The sequence below is a fragment of the Sus scrofa genome, chromosome 2 (assembly GCF_000003025.6).
Source record: "Sus scrofa isolate TJ Tabasco breed Duroc chromosome 2, Sscrofa11.1, whole genome shotgun sequence".
Classification (NCBI taxonomy): Eukaryota; Metazoa; Chordata; class Mammalia; order Artiodactyla; family Suidae; genus Sus; species Sus scrofa.
The window spans coordinates 149550827-149573365 of NC_010444.4; the positions used below are offsets into that span (position 1 = coordinate 149550827).

The 22539-nt window shown below is 40.6% G+C and overlaps 1 protein-coding gene across 7 annotated transcripts in view; it reads right to left on the reverse strand.

Moving 5' to 3' along the window:
- LOC396905 (acrosin inhibitor) overlaps positions 5016–22539 on the reverse strand; it is a 118422-nt gene continuing 100898 nt past the window's right edge. For 3 of the 7 annotated variants that reach the window (XM_021080532.1, XM_021080527.1, XM_021080524.1), the window contains 7 exons: positions 20254–20291; positions 19198–19310; positions 9711–9821; positions 9247–9323; positions 8097–8134; positions 7035–7150; positions 5016–6333 (listed from right to left, as the gene is read on the reverse strand). In XM_021080532.1, coding sequence (XP_020936191.1) covers positions 6261–6333; positions 7035–7150; positions 8097–8134; positions 9247–9323; positions 9711–9821; positions 19198–19310; positions 20254–20291 — 566 coding nt within the window. In that variant the 3' untranslated portion in view covers positions 5016–6260. 7 annotated transcript variants of the gene reach the window in all.

Genomic DNA, 22539 nt, shown 5'->3' on the forward strand with positions numbered 1-22539 from the left:
TTTAAACCATTTTGAGGAGTTTCCGTCGTGGCGCAGTGGTTAACGAATCCAACTAGGAACCATGAGATTGTAGGTTTGGTCCCTGCCCTTGCTCAGTGGGTTAATGATCTGGCGTTGCCATAAGCTGTGGTGTAGGTTGCAGACGTGGCTCGGATCCTGTGTTGCTGTGGCTCTGGTGTAGGCCGGAGGCTACAGCTCTGATTGGACCCCTAGCCTGGGAAACTCCATATGCCGCGAGAGTGGCCCAATAAATAGCGAAAAGACAAAAAAAAAAAAAAAAACACAACATTTTGAGGGTATTTTTTTTTTGTGTGGTCTTTTTTGCCTTTTCTAGGGCTGCTCCCATGGCATATGGAGGTTCCCAGGCTAGAGTCTAATCAGAGCTGTAGCTGCTGGCCTAGGCCACAGCAACGCAGGATCCGAGCCGCATCTGTGATCTATACCACAGCTCACAGCAATGCTGGATCCTTAGCCCCCTGAGTGAGGCCAGGGATCAAACCCATAACCTCATGGTTCCTAGTCGGATTTGTTAACCACTGAGCCATGATGGGAACTCCTGGGGTTATTTTTGTATGTGATGTGAGGGAGTGTTCTAATCTCATTAATTTACACAAGGCTGTCCAGCTTTCCCCAACACCACTTGCTTAAGAGATGTTCTTTTCTCCATTGAATATTCTTGCCTCCTTTGCCATAGATAATTGGCTATAGGTGTATCATTTTATTTCTGGGTTCCCTATTCTGTTCATTCATATGTCTGTTGTTGTGCCAGTACCATGCTGTTTTGGTTACTGTCACTTTGTAGTATTATCTGAAGTCTGGGAGAGTTGTTTCCAGCTTTATTCGTTTCTCTCAGAATTATTTTGGCAATAGTGGTTTTTTGTGGTTCCATATCAAATTTTGATGTTTTGTTCTAGTTCTGTGAAAAAATTATGGGTAATTTGATGGGGATCGTATTAAATGTGAAGACTGCTTTGGGTAGTATAGCCCTTTTAAGGTGGTTTGTTTTCTTAATCTTGAGATTTAAGTGTTCTTTGTGTATATTGGATAATAGTCCTTTATCAGATGTGTCTTTTGCAGATATTCCTCCTATTTTTCTGGCTTGTGTTCATTCTCTTTCACAGAATTGAACGTTTTAATTTTAATGAAGCCTAGTTAATCAGTTATTTCTTTCATGGATCAAGCCTTTGGTACTGTATCTAAAAAAGCCATCACCATACCCAAAGTCATTTAGGTTTTCTCCTGTGTTTTCTTCTGTAAGTTTTATGGTTTTGCATTTTACATTTAATTGCATGATCCATTTATTTATTTATTTATTTTTAATTGTTATTTCCCCAATACAATTTTTTTCTACTCTACAGCATGGTGACCCAGTTACACATACATGTATACATTCTATTTTCGCACATTATCAGGCTCCATCATAAGTGATGAGACGTAGTTCCCAGGGCTACACAGCAGGATCTCATTGCTAATCCATTCCAAAAGCAATAGTTTGCATCTATTAACTCCAAGTGCCCAATCCATCCAACACCCTCCCCCTCCCCCTTGGCAACCACACGTCTATTCTCCAAGTCCATGATTTTCTTTTCTGTGGAAAGGTTCATTTGTGCCGTATATTAGATTCCAGATATAAGTGATATCATATGGTATTTGTCTTTTTCTTTCTGAAACCATCCAACCTAAAAAAAAGAAAAGAGAAACTTGGAATCAACTGGAAAACAAGGTTCAAAATGGCAATAAATACGTATCTTTCAATAACCACCTTAAATGTCAATGGACCGAATGCTCCAATCAAAAAACAGAGTGGCAGACTGGTTAAAAAAGCAAAAAACCTTCAATCTTCTGCCTTCAAGAGACTCACCTTAGGGCAAAGGACATATATAGACTGAAAGTGAGGGGATGGGAAAAGATATTTCATGCCAATGGACAAGACCAGAAAGCAGGAGTTGCAAAACTCATATCAGACAAAATAGACTTTAAAATGAAGGCCATAAAGAAAGACAAAGAAGGACATTATTTAATGGTAAAAAGATCCATTCAAGAAGAGGATATTACAATCCTCAATATATATGCCCCTAATATAGGGGCACCCAGATACCTCCAACAAATACTAACAGACATAAAAGGAGAAATTGATGGGAATACAATCATAGTAGGAGACTTTATCACCCCACTCACATCAATGGACAGATCCTCTAGACATAAAATCAATAAGGCAACAGAGATCCTAAAAGACACAATAAAAAGTTAGACTTAATGACATTTTCAGGACATTACATCCAAAAAAATCAGAATATACATTCTTCTAAAGTGCACAGGGAACATTCTCAAGCATTGATCACATACTGGGACACAAAGCTAACCTCAACAAATTTAAGAGTACAGAAAGTATATGATCCATTTTGAGTTCACTTTTTGGATGAGTGTAAGGTCTGTGTCTAGCTTGTTTTTGCATGTAGATGTCCAGTTGTTCCAGTACCATTTTTTTTTTTTTTTTGGTGAAAACTAGCTTTACTCCATTGCACTGCCTTTGCTTCTTTGTCAAAGACCAGTCAACTAAATTTATGGAGGGCTCTTTCTGGGCTCTCTATTCTGTTCCATTCATTTGTCTATTCCTTTGCTAGTAATACAGTGTCTTGATTGACTGATTGATTTTTGACAAGAAAAATTTCCAGAAAACTAAAATGTAAAAAAACATTCTTTTTAACAAATGGTCGTGTGACAGCTGCATAGCCACATGCAAAAGTTGAACTTTGTACCCATAATTATCACCATATAGGAAATTTAACCTCAAAATGGATCAGAGATCTAAATGCAGGTAACTAATACTATGAAACTCTTAGAAGGAAACCTAGGTATAAGTCTTTGTGAGCCTGGGTTAGGCAGTAATTTCTTACATGTAATACAAAAAGCACAGGCAACAAAGAAAATGATAAGCTGAAATTCCTCAAATTAAAAAAAAACCTGTGCATCAAAAGATGCTATCAAAAAAAAAAAAAAAAAGACAACCCCAAAATTGAAGAAAATGGTCTCACATCATATAGCTAATAAGGGCCTAGTTTCCAGATTATATGAACAAAACCAAATCAAAAAGAAAAAGACAAGGACCTAAGTGTTAAGAATATGCAAAGAATTTTAATAGATATTTCTTCAAAGAAGTTATGCAAGTGGCCAATAAGCCCATGAAAAGATGTTAAACATTGTTAATCATAAGAGAAATGTAAATCAAACCAAAATGAAATACTAATTCACGAACACTAGGATAAATGTAATTTTTAAAAAAAGAAAATTGTAGATTTGGATGAGAAGATGGAGAAATTGGAACCCTCATACAACCCTAGTGGGAATGCTAAATGGTGCACTCACTGTGGAAAACAGTTTGGCCATTTCCTTCAGAAATGTTAGAGTTAGTTATCACATGAAACTAGTCCTAGGTATATCTCCATGAGAAACGGAAATATATGGTCACATGAAAGCACCAAGAATATTAATAGCTGCATTATTCATAGTGGCCAATAAGCAGGTATAATCCAATGTCTATGCGCTGATGAATGTATACACAAAATGTGTTATATCCACAAGATGGGATAGTATTTGTTCATAACAGAGAAAGCAATATGATAACGTGCCACAATATGGAAGGACCTTCAAAACCTTGTCCTAAATGAAAGACATTATTCACAAAAGACTGCCTACCATGTATATAGATACAGAGGCTTACTTTGGAGATATTGTGAGTTTGCTTCCAGACCACCAATAAAGTTAGACATAACGGGTTTTTTTGTCCTTCCAATACATAAAAAGTTGTATTATACTATACTATATCCTGTTTAGTATTATGTCTAAAAATCCCATGTACTTTCCTTAACTACAAATTGCTTTATTGCTAAAAAAAAAAAAAAAAAAAAAAAAAGCTAACCATCATCTGAGCCTTCAGTGAGACACAGTAGTAGCATCAAAGCTCACTTATCACAGACCACTACAGCAAGTATAATAATAATGAAAAAGTTTGAGAAATTTCAAGAATTACCAAATTGTGATACGGAGTGAGCAAAAGCTGTTGAGAAAATTGTACCAATAAACTTGCTTAACCCGGGGTTGCCACAAAACTTCAGTATGTAAAAAAAAATTCAGTATCTATGAAGCCCAATGAAACAAAATGCAATAAAACAAAATATGCTTGTAGATAGAGATAAACCTACAAATGTATTACATTCATATGCACAACGTATGCATGTTACGTTATTTCATTTTCGTGTAATGTCCAGATTAGGCAAATCCATAAAGACCGGAAGTAGTTGAATGGTTGCCAGAATTTGATAGATGGGCAACTGGTAATTACATCGTGTCAGTTTGGTTTGTTTGTTTTTAAATGAAGGAGACGGAGGAAATGTTCAGTCATTAGGTCGTGGTGATGAGTACACAACATAGTGAATAAACATATGAAAAATAACATTTGCTTTAAAATGGGAAATTTTGGCGTTCCCATCGTGGTGGAGTGGAAACAAACCCAATGAGGAACCATGAGGTTGTGGGTTTGATCCTTGGCCTTGCTCAGTGGGTTAAGGATCCAGCATTGCCATGAGCTGTGGTGTAGGTCACAGATGCGGCTCGGACTCGGATCTGGCGTGGCTATGGCATAGGCCAGCAGCTATAGCTCCTATTAGACCCTTAGCCTAGGAACCTCCATATGCCGTGGGTGCAGCCCTAAAAAGAAAAAAAAAAAAAAAAAAAAACCCAAAACTCTGTTCTCCTTACCAAATGTCAGGTTTTAAATACTAAGTTTTGTATGGCTCACTTTCCTCATGGCTGAACCAGGGAGCTGCTGTCTACCCAACGAGATTGCTTAAGAACTAAGTTCCATAACTTGGAGGATGTAAGAAGCTGACTGACTAAGCTTATGTGGAAAATAGTCATGCAGTCAGGTGGAATCCCCACTCGCTAACAGACACTAATTTCCACCAACACAGAGAACAGTTACACTATTGGCTTCTGCTTTCTACCTTTTCTCTGTCATTTTTACAGGGCACGACACATAGTAGGGTTTTTTTTTTTTGCTAAAAAAATATGCTGAATACAAGGAAAATAAAATAGTTTAAAAATTTTAAATGTTCACAAAGTTAAGGAATCCATCTATAAACTCACCAGCATTCACTGAACTTTTTTTTATATATGTCTTTTATAATGAAAAAGGCCATGAAAGTAGCTGAATGAATTTCGGTACTGTGGCTCTAAAACTGTACATTTTAGTGGAAATTGTCATTTAGAATTCCTTCTAAAGAATGTAAATGACTAAGTAACTCCCATGTAGGTCCCTCTCTTAAGGTGAAAATGTTTGCTGACGAGGGGAGCACGTCTGCTGTCGCATGTGTGGCAGACCGAAACGTGCTTTCTGATCGTCAGTCCACATTTCTGCCATGAAAATTAAGCTCTGAATGAGCACTGGTCTCCTCAGATAAAGCCCGTCTCTTGTTGCTCGTGAGAGGAAGAGAAAGGGAGAAGCGTCAGACTTGGAGCGTGAATGGACATGCTGGGTCGGCAGTGGCAGAGCTGCCTGGCTTCCCCAGATCTCCCTGCTAGCTCCTGACTGATGTGTGAGAAACGAAGAAAGTACCATACAGTTTTTCTCCCAAGCCCCAGAAATCACACAGGATCTTGGAATAGTTTCTGCAATTCACTCACTTATAGATAATGTCCTATGGTTTAGAATTTAGGTCTCTCTTGCCCCACATACATTTGCGATCAGAAGACTGACCTGGAGCACTCGTGAGAATTCAGGTTCCAAGATTCCTCTTGTAGAGGTTTGATTCTTTAGCATAAAGAGAAACTCAAGTGTCTGTCCTTCCAATAAACACCCAAGTAATGTGTAATTTGTTCGCCTTGGAGAATTTTTTTTTTTAATTATACCTACCATTAGTATTCCTGAGAGTTAACCCACTGACTCAAGAAAAGGTATTTTAATAAAGGTGATACTATCTATCATTTTATTGATTGAAATAGTCATGATTATAAGTTGCATTGGGTTTTCTACTAGCAAACACACAATTAAGATAGGTTTTCAACTGTCATTGAATAATTGAACATAGAAAATAAGAATCCTTCATTTGCAGGTTCTTAGTGTAGGAAAAATTGTTGGCATTCTGTATTCCATCTTGTGTGCCATGGAAGGCGCTGTCAGTTCATCCAGGAATGTGAAGGTCTGATTGAGAAGACTCATTGCTTGTGGAATCTATTGCAAAATACGATTGCTATGAAAACCATTAGGAACGAGCGGCTGAGGTGTACTCCCGGCAATGACCCCAATGACCAAAATCAAATTTTTCATTCCTTCCTCTGTAAAAAAAGAGAAATTATTTTTAAAGGCTAGTTGAAATTGCCTGCGTACTGCATTAAGTGCTTCTCAAGGAGGAGAATCTGAATGTGGGGTAGGAGGAGGAGACACTTCCACAAGCAGCTGGGGTCTCCCCCACCCATGTCCCCCCCCGGGATACTGGGCTCTTCATGCTCTGTCCCCCCCCAGCCTGGGAACCCGCCGCAGACCTGAGAGAGGAGCATGACAGGTTGTCGGAGAGACTCTCTAGAAGCAGAAGCTGATCTGGGGTTCAATGAGGGAAACACCGGGGAGAGAAAATGGGGTGGGAAGAAGGCCAGCTGGCTGCACCTTGAGGCTGCAGCCTCCCTTAGGGTGAGGGGGGCAGGGAGGCGGGGTGGGTGGAGTGCCCCAGGCCCCAGAGTGCCCTGTGCACGAAGGAGAGCTTGCGGTCTCGTCATGGAGCTCCGCAGACGGGATGGCACGTCAGCGGAGTTCTCTCCTGGCACCAACTGCGTGGTGGAGTGCACTTAGAGTCCTGTGGCCAGCGAGTTCCCTTCGTGGCTCAGCGGTTAATGGGCCGACTAGGATCCATGAGGATGCGTGTGTGTGAATATATATATATGTACTGTGCCTAGACTATCAGAAACATGGATGTTCCTATCCTTTTTTGACGGTTTCTTCATCATTTTGGGAGAGCCGTTATTTAGTATTGTGTTCTTACAGCTTTTCACTGCAGAATATGCAGGGATTGGCGTACGATTTGCCATTGGTTCCACAGATTGGATCCATTTCTCTGGTGCAAAAAAATAAATGACTCCTGTACACATCACAGTCTGGCTGTTAAATATAAGGAGACAACATAACATTTTTCAGATAATTGCCTTTTGGAATAAAATTTTCTTTATCAATACAAACTCTTATGCATTAAAATGGAATATATTTTATATTGAGGTTTCACAATAAAAATCAAGATAGCTCCAACCTGCTTAGATATAAAATTACGTCTATTGGTAACCGCAATACTGTTTTCTTCCAGCATCCAAATGCTTGGATGCAGCAGTATGATTTAGGCGCTCTGCCCTGCTGTGCCTCATACCTGGGCCAGATTTTGTCCGGTATCTCATACCAAGAGAAATCATGAATCAAAATCTGTTATAATTGCCCCATCTTTCTCAAAAGTTCCCACGGGACAGATGACAGTTTGAAACTGTCACCATCTCTGTATGCGCATATATAAAGTGTGTGTGTGCGTCTAGCCGCATAGAGGTTGTCTGTGTAGGGAGGGCAGAGGTAGCAGGTGACAGAAGCAGTTGTGGGGGTGCTTCTTACATCCTGCTTTTTAAGCGTCTGTAGACAGTTTTACCCACGTACATGCTCAGACCCACAGCTGACTGTCTTCCCTCTGCGTAGGGTTTAAACTCTGATTATATGAACACCATCATTCTTATATTCCTCCAAGTGGAAAATTATTCCTTAATCCTCTTGTTTTGCTAGGATAAACAACTCTACCTTAAATACCCTTTAACTCTTTAGATCCATGTATATAACAGGCTTTATGCCCAATAATAAAATATTGAGGAATGGGATATTTTTACCCTGTCTGCAATGACAAAGGGTTTTACATGCCTGCCAAGATTCTATTTCCTGAACTTAGTGAGATAATAACACATTTTTTGAAGCATTACTCTGTGGTATATTTTGTTTGGTAAATTTGCTGTTAAAATTTAAAATATAAAAAGTTAAAATGTTATCTTTTTATTCAAAAATTAATAGTGTAACTTACCTCTTTGCGGGTTTTTTTTGAACGTGCAAAACCAGTTTCTGTAACCAACACAAAAAATGAAAATTAGGAATTCCCACTGTGGCTCAGTGCTAAAGAGCCCGACTAATATCCATGAGGATGCAGGTTTGATCCCTGGCCTCGCTCAGTGGGTTAAGGATCCAGTGTTGCCATGAGCTGTGGTGTAGGTCGCAGACTCGGCTCGGATCTGGCATTGCCGTGGCTGTGGTGTAGGCCAGCAGCTGCAGCTTGGATTTGACCCCTAGCCTGGGAACTTCTATATGCTGTGGGTGCGGCCCTAAAAAAGAAAAAAGGAAACAAAAAAAGAAAATTAAAAAGAAAATGAAAGGGGGAAAACAGCGCCATTGGTGGGAAGTACCCACATATTTTAGTAGCAAAATGCTATGCAAATTGCCTCCCCAAAACCCTAAAAGGAGTGAGGCTTTTGTGGCAGAATCAAATCTGGAAACAGGATTCCAAAAACTGTATTTCACAGGGTGAAATGAACTAAGTACTGCTTAATACCCACGAGACCCTTCTGCGACAATACCTTAGTTTTTATTGCTGTTTTGTTCTTATACATGAGACATCCTTCTCAGAGAAGACAGTGCCTTGCTTAATGCCACCTAACATGCCTCGTAGGAAGTCACCTAATACGAGGAATTCATTACTAGTTAATTCATTGGTACTTAGCTTAACTACCATAGATCTGTCCAACACCTTACAGTTCTCTATACTCTGAAATTTTCATGCGCCACCTTGTGCTTTAAGAAAGGTAAGTTGTCAGCAGAGGGATCAGTGAGTTCTCGCCTCATACAAAGCCTTGACTTTAGGGGACTCAAAGACGGCAAACAAGAAACCGGCTTGTTGAGGAAGAGCAGCAGGTCTACACGACATCATTACTCCCTGCGCTGTGCCTTTAGCGACCAAAGGAGGGGCGATGAGGAAAATGTCTTTAGTCATAAAGGAACAGCGGAATTCGGAGGGAATTTTTTTAACAGGTGTTTATCTGTAACACGACCCACTTCCTTCTGTCAGTTTGAGCACACACACCCAGAGCCGCAAGCTCCTCCATTCCTAGGTAATGGCAGTTGTTCCCTGCATTTTCTAAGATGTGCGAGTTGTTTCATCTGAGACTGAAACGTTTACTCACCAGAACAAAGAGGTAGTACCAAGACAAGGATGAAAAGAGCTCTGACCCTTGATGAGAAGAAAGCCATTTTTTCAGGTCTGTAGAAGAAACGCGGAAGAATGTTTGTAAGACATGGCGTGGACCGACTGCCCATTTCCACAGGAAAGCTGCTTCTAGCTGAAGGAACTGCTCCACTCCTCTCGAGTGCTAGTCGCAGTGGGCCATTCCCCTTTCCCTCCGCCGCCACAGGGTCAGCAAGACATACAGATGAAGAAAGAAACATCAGGACAAGTCCTCCTCCTGTATTTAAGAAAGAGCTACTTACGCTCCCAACCCTTGGCTCAGCCCACAAGAAGTCTGGCTGAATTTAAAGAATATTCACTTTGGAATTTCAGCTTTTCCTGAGAAAACAGCAACAATTACTTCAGGAAGGACTGATTAGGATCAGTCCTCATAGCCATGGGTCATCCTCACAGCAGACCTACCTGCGACAGAGAGGGCCGTGGAGGGTGAGCTCTGCGGCTCCAGGAACCGTGTCTGCCTTCCCAACCACTCCCGCCGGCGGAGTCTCCTTTATTGGGCTGTAGGTGAGGAGCCTGATGGGGTAAAACAGACGGCCCACAGGAGATAAGACCTTGAGGTCTGCTGTGTTCTGCCTCACAGAGATGTCTCAATAGATCATCTCGGAGCCGGAGACTGGAACGGTTTTATCTAATGAACTCATATGTATGAGGCAGGGAGAAGCAGACAACAGTGCTTTGAACCCTAAGATAGAGAACAGATGTCAAAGCTTTCCGAGCTCCTAAGTTGAAAAGACAGGAGAATCAAAACAAAAAGTATGAGTTTGGTGAACTATAATTAGACACATACCTACACCCTTAGTATTTTGCAACACAAGAAGCACATTAAGCTCAACTGGAATTTGATTTTTATCAGCTTTTTTTCTTTTTTAGGGCTGCACCTGTGGCATAGGGAGGTTCCCAGGCTAGGGGTCGAATCGGAGCTGTAGCCGATGGCCTGTACCACAGCCACAGCAACGCAGGATCCGAGCCGTGTCTGCCACCTACACCACAGCTCATGGTAGCGCCGGCTCCTTAACTCACTGAGCGAGGCCAGGGATCAAACCTGCAACCTCATGGTTCCTAGTCGGATTCGTTTCCCCTGTGCCATGATGGGAACTCCACCTTTTTATTTTGAGATAAATGGAGATGCTCATAAAGCTGTAGTCACTAATGCAGAGAGTCTTGTGTTCCTTTTAGTCATTTTTCCCCAGTGGGAACAGCTTTTAAAATAATGGTACAAGTTCACACCCAAGAGTGTTCAAAAGCTCTCATATGACTGTCAGGGCAGTCAGCTTTGGGAACTTGGGCTAATGGACAGCATGCAAATATTAAGAAAAGAAGAGAAAGAAGGCTTGGGAGTGAAGTTGAGACCATGCGGGACAGTGCCCTAAGCTGTGTGATGAACGATTTGATCTTTACCTTGAAGGGAAGTGGGAATCCCTGCAGGGACTGCAGTAGGAAGAGGTATAATCATAGCAATTTACGTAATCTGCTTCACAATTTGACTCAGTGAAAAAAACTTTGGCAAATGAAATCCCTGAATTCAAATGCCATCTACCACTGACTAATTTGACACAATATTCAGACTTTCTAATCCACAATTTTCTAATTTTAAACGAGAGAAATAATTTTTGTCTCATAGATTTGTCATAAATACTAGGGATAACATATTCAAACAGTATGGCACTTAAAATTGTGCTAAACTTATATCTATCATCTTAAATCTAATCTGCTGTTTTTTTTCAGTGAAGAAAGCCAAGATTTAGAAAAGAACCTTTGACTCTAGCACTATTCCATGCCATTTTAATGGGAGGATATAAAATCTGATAAATGCAAATATTTTCCTATTATAGTGACTATCATTCTATCACTAGATTTTTGAAACATTTACATAGACAACCATCAGAGATATTTGAGCAGATAATCCTTCTGGCACGTAACATTAGAGGGAAAATTAAACTGAAGTTTAGAGTTGAAGTGGTTGTCAAGTCCTTATACCCCCACATGGGACTTCTTATTTGTATTCATTAGCAGAGATTAAGAGCAGAAGACACTGCCTATGAGACACAACAGGCCAGAAATTTTCTAAATTAGCCACTAAACGTAATGTTAGAAGTGTGCATTATTTGATGCATATCTCTTTTCGGAAGATGTTTACTCTGCACAAATACATTTTAATATATACATAAAGGTATAGGTATTTACAACTATACTAAAATCACATATAAATATATGTATGCATATGGATATATATGTATGGGTGTATATGCATGTGTATATATACACCTATATATTTATGAATATACTACCATTTATATGTAATAACTATCATTATAGATACATATATATATACATAGCATACAGATAGATATACACACACATACCTGTAAGTTATCTAAGTGTGCCCTAAATGTCACCATAAGTATCTTTTAAATTTTTTTTTATATTGGAGTATAATTGATTTACAATGTTCTATTAGTTAACAGCAATCAGAAGAAAAAGAAATAAAAGGAATCCAAATTGGAAAAGAAGTAACACTGTCATTGTTTGCAGATGACATGATACCATACATGGAAAACCCTAAAGCTGCTACCAGAAAACTGATAGAGCTCCTCAGTGAATTTAGTAGAGTCACTGGATATAAAATGAATACACAGAAATCTTTTGCATTTTTGTACACTAAAAATGAAAAGTCAGAAAGAGAAATTAAGGAAACAACCCCATTTACTATCATATCAAAAAGAATTAAATACCCAGGAATAAGCATACCTAAAGAGACAAGGACCTGTACTCTGAAAACTGTAAGATGCTGAAATCAAAGATGATACAAACAGATGGAAAGATATACCATGTTCTTGGACTGCAAGAATCAGTATTGTCAAAATGACTGTGCCACTGAAGGCAATTCAAAGATTCCATGCAATCTCTATCAAATTACCGATGGCATTTTTCACAGCACTAGAACAAAAATTTTGAAAATTTGTATGGAAACACCAAAGACCCCAAATAGCCAAAGCAATCCTCAGAAAGAAAAACAGAACTGGAGGAATCAGGCTCCCTGAGTTCAGATACGCTCTAAAGCTACAGTAACCAAAAAAGCATGTTACCAGCACAAAAACAGAAATATAGATCAATGGGACAGGATAGAAAGACCAGAAATAAACCCAGACACCCATGGTCAATTAAACTATGACAAAGGAGACAAGAACATACAATGGAGAAAAGACAGTCTCTTCAAAAAGTGGTGCAGGGAAAACTGGACAGCCACATGTAAAAGAATGAAGTTAGAATATTATTTTACACCATGCACAAAAATAAACTCAAAATGGATTAAAGACGTAAATGCATAATTGGATACTATACAACTGTTAGAGGAAAATGTAGGCAGAGTATTCTTTGACATGAATTGCAACAGTATCTTTTTGGATCCACTTCCTAGAGTAATGAAAAGAAAAGCAAACAAATGGAACCTAATTAAACTTAATTTGCATAGCAAATGAAATCATAAACAAAATGAAAGACAGCCCACAGTAGGGGAGAAAATATTTGCAAATGAAGCAACTGACAAGGGATTAATCTCCAACTATATTAACATCTCATGTAGCTTAAATCAAGAAAACAACAACAAAAAACCGTCACAAAATGGGCAGATCTAAATAGACATTTTCCCAAAGAAGACAGATGACCAAAAAGCACATGAAAAGATGCTGAACATCACTCATTATTGGAGAAATGAAAATCAAACTACAATGAGTTACCACCTCCCTGGTCAAAATAACCATCATCAAAAAAATATCTACAAACAATAAGTGCTGGAGAGGGTGTGGAGAAAGGGAATCCTCTTACACTGTTGGTACAACCACTGTGGGAAACCGTATGGAGGTTTCTTAAAAAACTAAATATAGAACTACCATGTTCTCCAGCAGTCCCACTCCTGGACATGCATCTGGAGAAAACCCTAATTTGAAAAGATATATGCACCCCAATGTTCACTGCAGCACCATTTCCAATAGCCAGAGCATGGAAGCAACCCAAATGTCCATCAACAGAGGAATGGATAAAGAAGATGTGTTGCGTATATACAGTGGAATATACTCAGCCATATAAAAGCATGAAATAATGCCATTTGCAGCAGCATGGGTGGACCTAGAGATTATCATACTAAGTGAAGTAAGTCAAAGACAAATATACCATTTATATGTGGAATCTAATAAAATGATACAAACGAATTTATTTTAAAAACAGAAACAAACTGACCCATTTCAAAACTAATTTAATGGTTACCATAGGTGAAACCATTGGAGGGAGGGAGGAATTGGGAGGGTGGGAATAACACTAGTGTATAAAATAGATGGTTAATTAGAACCTCCTGTATAGCAGGAGGAAAATCTACTCAATAGTTTGTAATAACCTATTGGGAAGAAAGAATGGAAGTATTTATATGTATAACTGATTCACTTGCAGTACACCCAACACACAAGATTATAATCCAACTATACATCAGTAGAAAACAAAAATTAAAAAAAAAATCACTCAGGAAAATAGAAACAAAATATACGAGAAACTCATATAAGTCAATATCAAAAAACAACCCAATTTAAAAAATGGGTAGAGGATCTGAATAGACTTGTTTCCAAAGAAGACATATACATGGCCAGCGGGGACATGGAAGATGCTCCATTGCACTAATCATCGGGGAAATGCAAATCAGAACCCCAGTGAGATACCACTTCACATCCGTCACAAAATGCCACCAACAACAAACACTGGCAAGGACATGGACAATGGGGAACCCTCATGCTCTGCTGTTTAACGTGTAGAGTGGAGAAGACTCGATGGAAAATGGTATGAGGATTCCTCAAAAAGTTAAAAATATTAACTACCATATGATCCTGCAGTAATACTCCTGGGTATTTATCTGGAAACACACACACCCCAACTGTAAAAGATGGATTCACCCCTATGTTCATTCCAGCATTATTTAGTAACCAAGATACAGAAGGATCTTAAGTGCCCAGTCAATGAATGGATAAAGAACATGTGATACAAACAGATGTGCACACACAGAGGAATATTATGTAGCCATAAAAAGAATGAAATCTTGCTATTTGTGGCAACATGGATGGACCTAGAGGATATTATGCTAATTGAAATGTCAGAGAGAGAAAGACAGATAATGTATGATTTCACTTATATGTGTAATCTTCAAAACAAACGAAAACAAGCCCAACTAAACAAACAGCCATAGATACAGAAAACAGGTAGCTGTCCGTTGTCAGAGGGGAAGGGGTTGGGGGCTGAAGAGAAATAGAGAGGGAAGGAGATTAAGAACTGCAGACTTCCCTCCCGCATGTTCATTGCAGCACTATTCACAATAGCCAGGACATGGAAACAATCCAAATGTCCATCGACAGAGGATTGGATTCGGAAGAAGTGGTATATATACACAATGGAATACTACTCAGCCATAAAAAAGGATGACATAATGCCATTTGCAGCAACATGGATGGAACTAGAGAATCTCATACTGAGTGAAATGAGCCAGAAAGACAAAGACAAATACCATATGACATCACTTATAACTGGAATCTAATATCCAGCACAAATGAACATCTCCTCAGAAAAGAAAATCATGGACTTGGAGAAGAGACTTGTGGTTGCCTGATGGGAGGGGGAGGGAGTGGGAGGGATCGGGAGCTTGGGCTTATCAGTCACAACGTAGAATAGATTTACAAGGAGATCCCGCTGAATAGCATTGAGAACTATGTCTAGATACTCATGTTGCAACAGAAGAAATGGTGGGGGAAAAACTGTAATTGTAATGTATACATGTAAGGATAACCTGACCCCCTTGCTGTACAGTGGGAAAATAAAATTAAAAAAAAAAAAAAAAAAAAAAAAGAACTGCAGACTTCCAGGGACAGAATAAAGGAATCAGAGGTATGAAATGTGCCGTGTGGGGAACACAGTGAATAATTATGGAATATCTTACCATGGTGACAAAGGACGGCTCGACTTCTCGGGGAGATCATTTTGAAATGTATGGAAATGTCAAATCATGCTGTTTACCAGGAACGAATACAGTTTTGTAGGTCAATTATACTTCCAAAACCAACTCATGTCAAAAGAGGTCCCACTGGTTGTTACCGGAGGTGGAGGGTGAGAGGAGAGGGAATTGCATCAAAGCAGTTGAAAAGTAAGAACTTCTTATAACTTGTAGTTACAAGAGAAATAAGTACTAGAGCTGAAAGGAACAATATGAGAAGTAGAATCCCCACTGCTGTACATTATATAGGAAAGCTGCTCAAAGTAAGTCCTAAGAGTTCTCATCATAAGGAAAAACTCTTTTCTATTTCACATCTCTGTGAAATGACCGATGTTCACTAGACATGGTGGCAGTTGTTTTATGAGGTGTGTAATCAGTTCATGATGTATCTAAGTTCATTATGCTGTATACCCTAAACTTGCATGGTGCTAGAAGTCAATTACATCTTAATAAAATGAAGAGAAAAAAAAGTTATGTGACAGCAATTGTTGGTGAGGATGTAGAGAAATGGAATCATCATACGTTATCCGTGTATGAAAAATACAGGGATAGGTTCTTGAAAAGTGCAACATAAGCCTGATGCATGATGCATCCATTCTATTTTTAAGTGCTTAACCGAGGAAAAATGAAAAAAAGACTTGTACAATAATGTTCACAGCACTATTTTTCACAATCTCAAAGTCCATATACTAGTGAACAAGTAAAAAAATGCCAAATGGAATACTATGAAAAATTTAAAAGTAATGAACTGCTGATGGGCATGCTGCAGTGTGACTGAACCACCAAAATGTGTTAAGTGAAGGAAACATACATAAAACCAGTTTGTTTCATTCTTTTTCCATAAAATTTCCAGAAAAGACAAACCAAGAGAAAGGCAGTGTCAATGAGTAGCTGCCTCGGGGTGGGGGTGGGAAGAGGGTATGCCCTCCGAAGCGGGAGAGGGACATCTTCTGGGCACGGTAAACGCTCCAGATCTGAATTGTGGTGGCTGCTCATCTCTTTCTCCCTAATGTTAAAAACAATATATTTTTAAATTATTATATTGTCTGAGACCAATTAACTTGGTATGTAAAGAGAACAAACTGGTTTTTAAAAAGAATAAAATTTCAAAATTTTTATTCAAACTTTCATTACCAAAATGTCAGGTTTAAAATATTGTTAACTTCCCTGTGTCTCACTTTCTTTATATCTAAAATATAGAGCTGATGTCTACCTAACAAGATTCTTAGAAGAAATAAGACAACACATGGAAAACTGTTTCACAGAGCTTTTGAAGAGGAGCTGCCATCCAGTAAAGTAGGATTTCCATTCATTAGTGGATAACAACTTTAATCAGTACATTTAAAATCCTAGATCACAAGGATTAGCTCTGCTTTTGCTTATTATCTTATTTTCTGGTGTCTGACAGGGCCTCCCTTCCACATAGTAGGCCTCTATTTTTGTGGAATTAAAAAAAACCACATAAATGAATAGTCTAGTGTCCACTGAAGAAACTGCCCACCAAGTCATGTACAGAGAACAAGTGGTGCAGTTCGCCAAAGCACTTTTATAACGTTGCTCTACAAACTAACATTCTAATGGATGCTTCCCTTAAGAGGGGCATTAGAGATGCTACAAGATTTAGCAGCTCCCGATCTAATGCTCTTTCGATGTAAAAGTATCTACTGAAAGGAGCAGCGGCCTCGCCTGGCCTGTGTCTAGCTCCCTAGCGGTCCTCCAGCACCCTCGCTCCATTTCTGCCTCTACACTCGAGGTGGGGGCGATACTTTGGGCACGTGGCTAACGCCTGCTTCTGGTGGTGCTACCATTCCAGGAGCACCCGCTTCCCTCGCTGATTTGTGACCAAGAATGAAAAACACGGGATAAATTCTCCCCAAGCCTCCTAAACCTTTTCTTTGCCTCCTGTAGGTTCTGCAGTCATTCAGCTGCAGGCATCTCCTAGGCCCCCTCGGTAATACCTGAGATCCATGATCAGAATCGCCTGGGGGGCTTGTGAGGTTTCAGTTTCCCAGAAACCTCTCCTGGAAGTTCTGCATCTTTAGAACAGAGAGAACCCAAGTTATCTGTGCTTTTTATGAATACCCAAGTAATCTAATGTTTGGTTTTCTTTGGAAAATATCTCTTTGAGTGTAGGTATCAAAAATGTGTGTGTGTGTTCACATACTCCTGTATATGTAACAGACAATGAGGACCTACTGTATAGCACAGGTTCACCTGTGCAACATTTTGTAATAACCCATATGGGAAAAAATGGATACGTGTGTATGTATGAGTCATTTTGCTCTACACCTAAAACTAATACAATATGGTAAGTCAGCTATCCGCCAATTACATTTCAAAAGAAGAAGAACGACCAGAGAGCTTGCTTTCTCTCTCTCCTGGCCACGAGGGGACATGGCTTGAAGGTGACCATCTGCCTACCAGGAAGAAAGCCCTCACCAGAGGACAGAACTGCTGTGCAACTTGATCTTGGACTTCCCAGCCTCCAGAACTGTAATAAATAAATTCCTGTTGTTTAAGTAAAAACAGATTATGTAGGTTATACATATATATGTGTCAACCAAATAAAGAAGGGGCATTTTAATAAATATAACACCATGTTTACATTTTATGGAGCAAAATATTTAGTGTTTTAAATTGCACTGGGTTTAACATTATCACACATATGCCTAAGAGACTAGTTTTTCAAACTGTCACTGAGGAACTGAACGTAACATTAAAATGCTGACACCAAAGGATTCCAAGCTGGAGAGGACTCGGAACATCCTCCATTCCCCCTTGTTCTCTACAGGGGTCACCTGGTCTTCTAAGCACGGAAGACCCCGACTGCGACTCTCATCAGCTGCAGAGTCCACAGCGGAAGGGGGTCACAGTCAAAGCTATGGGAAGGTGGAGCTCCAGCAACAAGTCAGCAAGAACCATAATGAGCAATAGTAAATTTGCCACCACTCTTTCTGTAGGAAGAAGCAGAGAGAAAGAAAAAAGTTACTCCAAGGACACCCGCTCCCTGGCAGTACACACTACGTTCCTGAAGGAGGAGACCTGAACTTGGGGCTCGGGGAGAGGCTGTGCCCTCCTGCCGTACACGCGTCCTCGCCCCCGGCAGGGCCGCCTGACCCTTCCTGCTTGCTCAGTCCTGACTCGGCCTTGGACGGGACCCAGGAAAGGAAGGCCTCAGGGACTGTGGGCTCCCCGATCTCCCAAGAGGCAGGCAGAGTCTGGGGCGTGAGGGACAGCTATGCCACGGGAGGACCTCACGGGAAAGAAGATGAGTGTTGCCGAAGCGGCTGGCAGATCTGTGGCCCACAAGTTCCTTCAGCGTGGCGGAGGGAAGGGGGTCGGGTGAGGAGGAGGGAAGGGGCTGGGGTGGGGGTCCCGGCCCGCTCTGCACTCTACGGAAGGTCTGAAAGGCCGCCAAGGTCTCAGGAGACAAAGATGACAGTCACACAGGCCCTTTCTAACATCAGCGGCCCGTGGTGACGGACGGCAGAGTATCCTCTTTAGTCTGCTGCTTGTTCGGCTATGTCCCCTCTGGCTGGGGGTCTGCGAGGCTGCGATCTGCTGAGCATCAGAGCTTTGGAATAACATCAGCCTGGCCACCAGTGCGCTATGAGTACTTCACTGTCAATTAAATCAAGTGAAATCATTTGCAGAACAAGCAGCCTGGTTATAGTGATGGTTTTACACTACTTTCAGAAGAAAGGATTTTAAGAAACAGGGGAAGTGTTTTTCCGTGGCTTTTAGAGAAATACGAAGGTGATTTTCTGTATAGGTTGTGCCTAGGTTATCAGCAAATGGGTTTTCTTAAGATTCTGTGGCTTCTTTATTATTTTGGGAGAGTGAACATTAATATTATGCTCTTACTTGAGTGCGTCGCAAAAAAAACATTCATTGCAGTAAGTGCAGCCGTTGGTTGCACAAAGAGGGTGATATTCTTTGGTGCATGTTTTCACATCACTGTATGGAGCACACTCTATCTGTAAAACACAGATAACATACACTTATTAGACAACGCATATTCGAAAACAACCTTCTTAAACCTGAATATGAAACGCTGCACATCCAAAAAAGGATCATACAATGTACATTTCGGGTTATTTCAGCCTTTATATAGTCACAGCCCAGTAAATAAGAAAATACTGTCAATATTTTTAGAGAATTTGTGTATTAAGACCTTGAAGCTGGCTGACTATTTTTATAAGGTGACCAACTTCCTAGCCTCACCCGTGATCCCTCCCAGGTGACATTTTGCTCATTCCTTCCCCCACCCCCACCCACCTAAGGATGTCACCAAACTGAACTCCTACTGCCCTCTGGAATTTCCTGACACAGCAATACTTACGATCACTGGATTTATGTATTTTGTAGTTTGGGATGTTTTGGCAACCTTCACAAGTAGGTGATACTCGCCATATTCATACAGGCCTTTTTCACTTTCTTGTGACCTCTGTTGAGAGCTGTAATTTATTTTCATCCTCGAGTAATATTCCACTCTTGGGTCATACAGAAATCATTATTATTTATTCTTGGGCACACTGGTTATTGGGATGGTGCTTTTTTCCTTTCATTTGGTCAGGATGACGAATTCCACCCTAAGGACACTTTTCTCTCTCTCAGTTGTGTGTGCAGCAAAAAACTACCCAAGACTGGAATGTGAAGGTAAGAGGATAAATACGCCATCGTCCTGACAAACACTGCCGAATGGTTTGTATTGCTTCCTAGAGTCTATTTCTTAACCTTGGTGTAATAATGATACATAACACGCTTTTACTTTCTGAAGAGTGAATAAGTCTTTTGTACCTTATATTTGATCAACTTTGCTGTGATTTTGAAAAACTGAAAATGGTTACAATTTCACATTTCAACTTCCAATGAACCAGTTTTCATGTTTCAACTTCCAATGAACCAGTAGTAACTTACCCAGTGCCTGTAACTCCGCGTTTTTGTAAGAGCAGTTTCTGCAACCAAAGAACAGTTAAAAAGTTAAGAAGCTCACACATATATTGGCAGCAGAAATCTATATATACGACCTGTTCAATTACAACTAATAAGTAAGGATTTTGTGGTAGTAAGGAAATATAAATTCTCAAATATATTCAAATCTTAGGAAAAATAATCCCCCAATCAGTCTAACTCTGTGAAAAACAGAATTACGTTATTGTTAATAACTCCTAATGTGCTGCTTCAAGAAACCAATTTTTTAAAGCTTTGTAAAAGAGGTATTTCATTATGACGAAAGACAGTGTCCTGGCAGAAGTCACTTAAATATGAAGCAATTCTGCTCTAACGTCAGGGTTCTAGTCAATTCCTAACAGTTCCTCCCCCCCCCCCCGCTAACATTATGCCCTCCCCCCGCCCCGAGCTTTAGGGAAGACAACCAGTCAACTGAGGTATGAATGATTTCTTTCCTTACCCAAGGCCTTTAATTTCGGGGACTCAGAGCTGACAACTAGAAAAATCGGATTTTCAGGGAGTACCGGATCAAGGAGAGATCATTCTTTCCACACACTTTGTATTAACAACAGTGGAATATGGGCCCCCAGAGGAAAAATTCAATTGAAAAAGAGCGAAGGTCTACTGCCTAGTCTAACCCACTGCTCTCTCAATTTCTCTAAGATGGGAAATAAGAAAAAGCAATTCATGAGATTCATAAGAGGAACTTATACACAAGCCCTGGGTCGTTTTACCAGGGAAAGAATTAAGAACCCCCCAAAACAACCACTCCATTCCTAAATTACAGCAAAAGCTTCCTGCATTTCTAAGATATATGAAGTGTTTTACCCAGGACTGGAAAATTCACTCACCAGAATAAAAAGTAAAGGCCAAGATGAAGAAAAGCGCTTTGATCCATGATGAGAAGAGAGGCATTTTATCAAGGCTGTCAAAGAAACCCTCCAGGATGTTTGCAACCACGGCACAGAGACACACCACACCGTCCATTCCCAACGGACAGGCAAACAAACTCTGGACGGTCTTGGCAAGTGTCTTACTACAGAGGAAGTGCATCAACTCCCTGGAGCCCAAGTGAAGGGGGACTGTCCCACCTCGTGTTCCCCCAACCCTATAATTCAGCAAGAAACACCGTGACATCAGAAGACTGCCCTCAAGCGTGAGAGAAAGCCCATGAGGAGTGCTCTGGGCACACGTAGGAAGCAGCTGGTGAGTCTCCGAGTCTCCGGGTCGACCCACGAGGCGTCGAGACGGCACTCAGCCTAAGTGCGCACAGTAAATCTGGCGCGGCACTCACGGCAGTGCCACTCACGAGGGCTGCTTCCTCTGACCCACCCCCCCAGACCTACCTGACAGAGGGCAGATCAGAGGGAAGCAGCAGTGGCTATCGCATTCACCCTCTGACCATCCATCTCCACCCAGCGAAGTCACTCTTCCTGGTTTGTGAGCGAGGAGATGGGGCGCCCAGGGCAGATAAGAGGCAGGAGGTCAGGAGAGCTGCCTCCCAGGGATTTCACAACACACCTCCCTCAGCAGGAGGCTCGGGACAGCGTGATCTGATGAACCCAGACGTAGGTACGAGGAGGAAAGAAGGAAATACCTTGCAGTTACAGATCTGAAGATAAGAACGTGAAAACTTTCCAGCCAGGTGAATTGGAAAGGAACAAGAAGAGCAAGCAGGAGAGAGAAAGTTTGGAAGTGTTTATTCAACAAGAGTCTAAACCCTCAGAAGTTGTTCTTTTTTTAAATCACTGTTTGCTAACACACCTCTCATATAAACTACCTGTAAAGGGAAGGACGAAACTTTGTTGAAAGTGTTGGAAAGAAAAAAAAAATATTTTGTACATCTGTCTAGGTTCTTCCAGCTGGTCCAGGAATTAAATTGACATGAGGGAAAATAAAATTTAATTATTTACAGGGATCCTGAACCTGTGAACTTCCACAGACAAGCAAAATGACACACACACACACACACACAATCAGGGAGAGGGATTTGCTGGGCTCCTCTCTGTCTAGCACACTCAGTTCATCTCATACTCTAGGTGTTACCAGAAGGATGTTACTGGGACCCGGATTCTTGCTCACGGAGCCAAAGGATGGACTTTGTGAACACACAGGTGGCAAGCAGAAGTCTTTATTGTAGGAGGGCGAACAGCGCCCAGCCCAGAAACGGGGAGGGGGAGGAGGAGTCCCCCTTCTCTAATCTTCTAAGGAGGTCTTATCTCTCAAAGACACGGGTGCCAACATGGGGTCCTG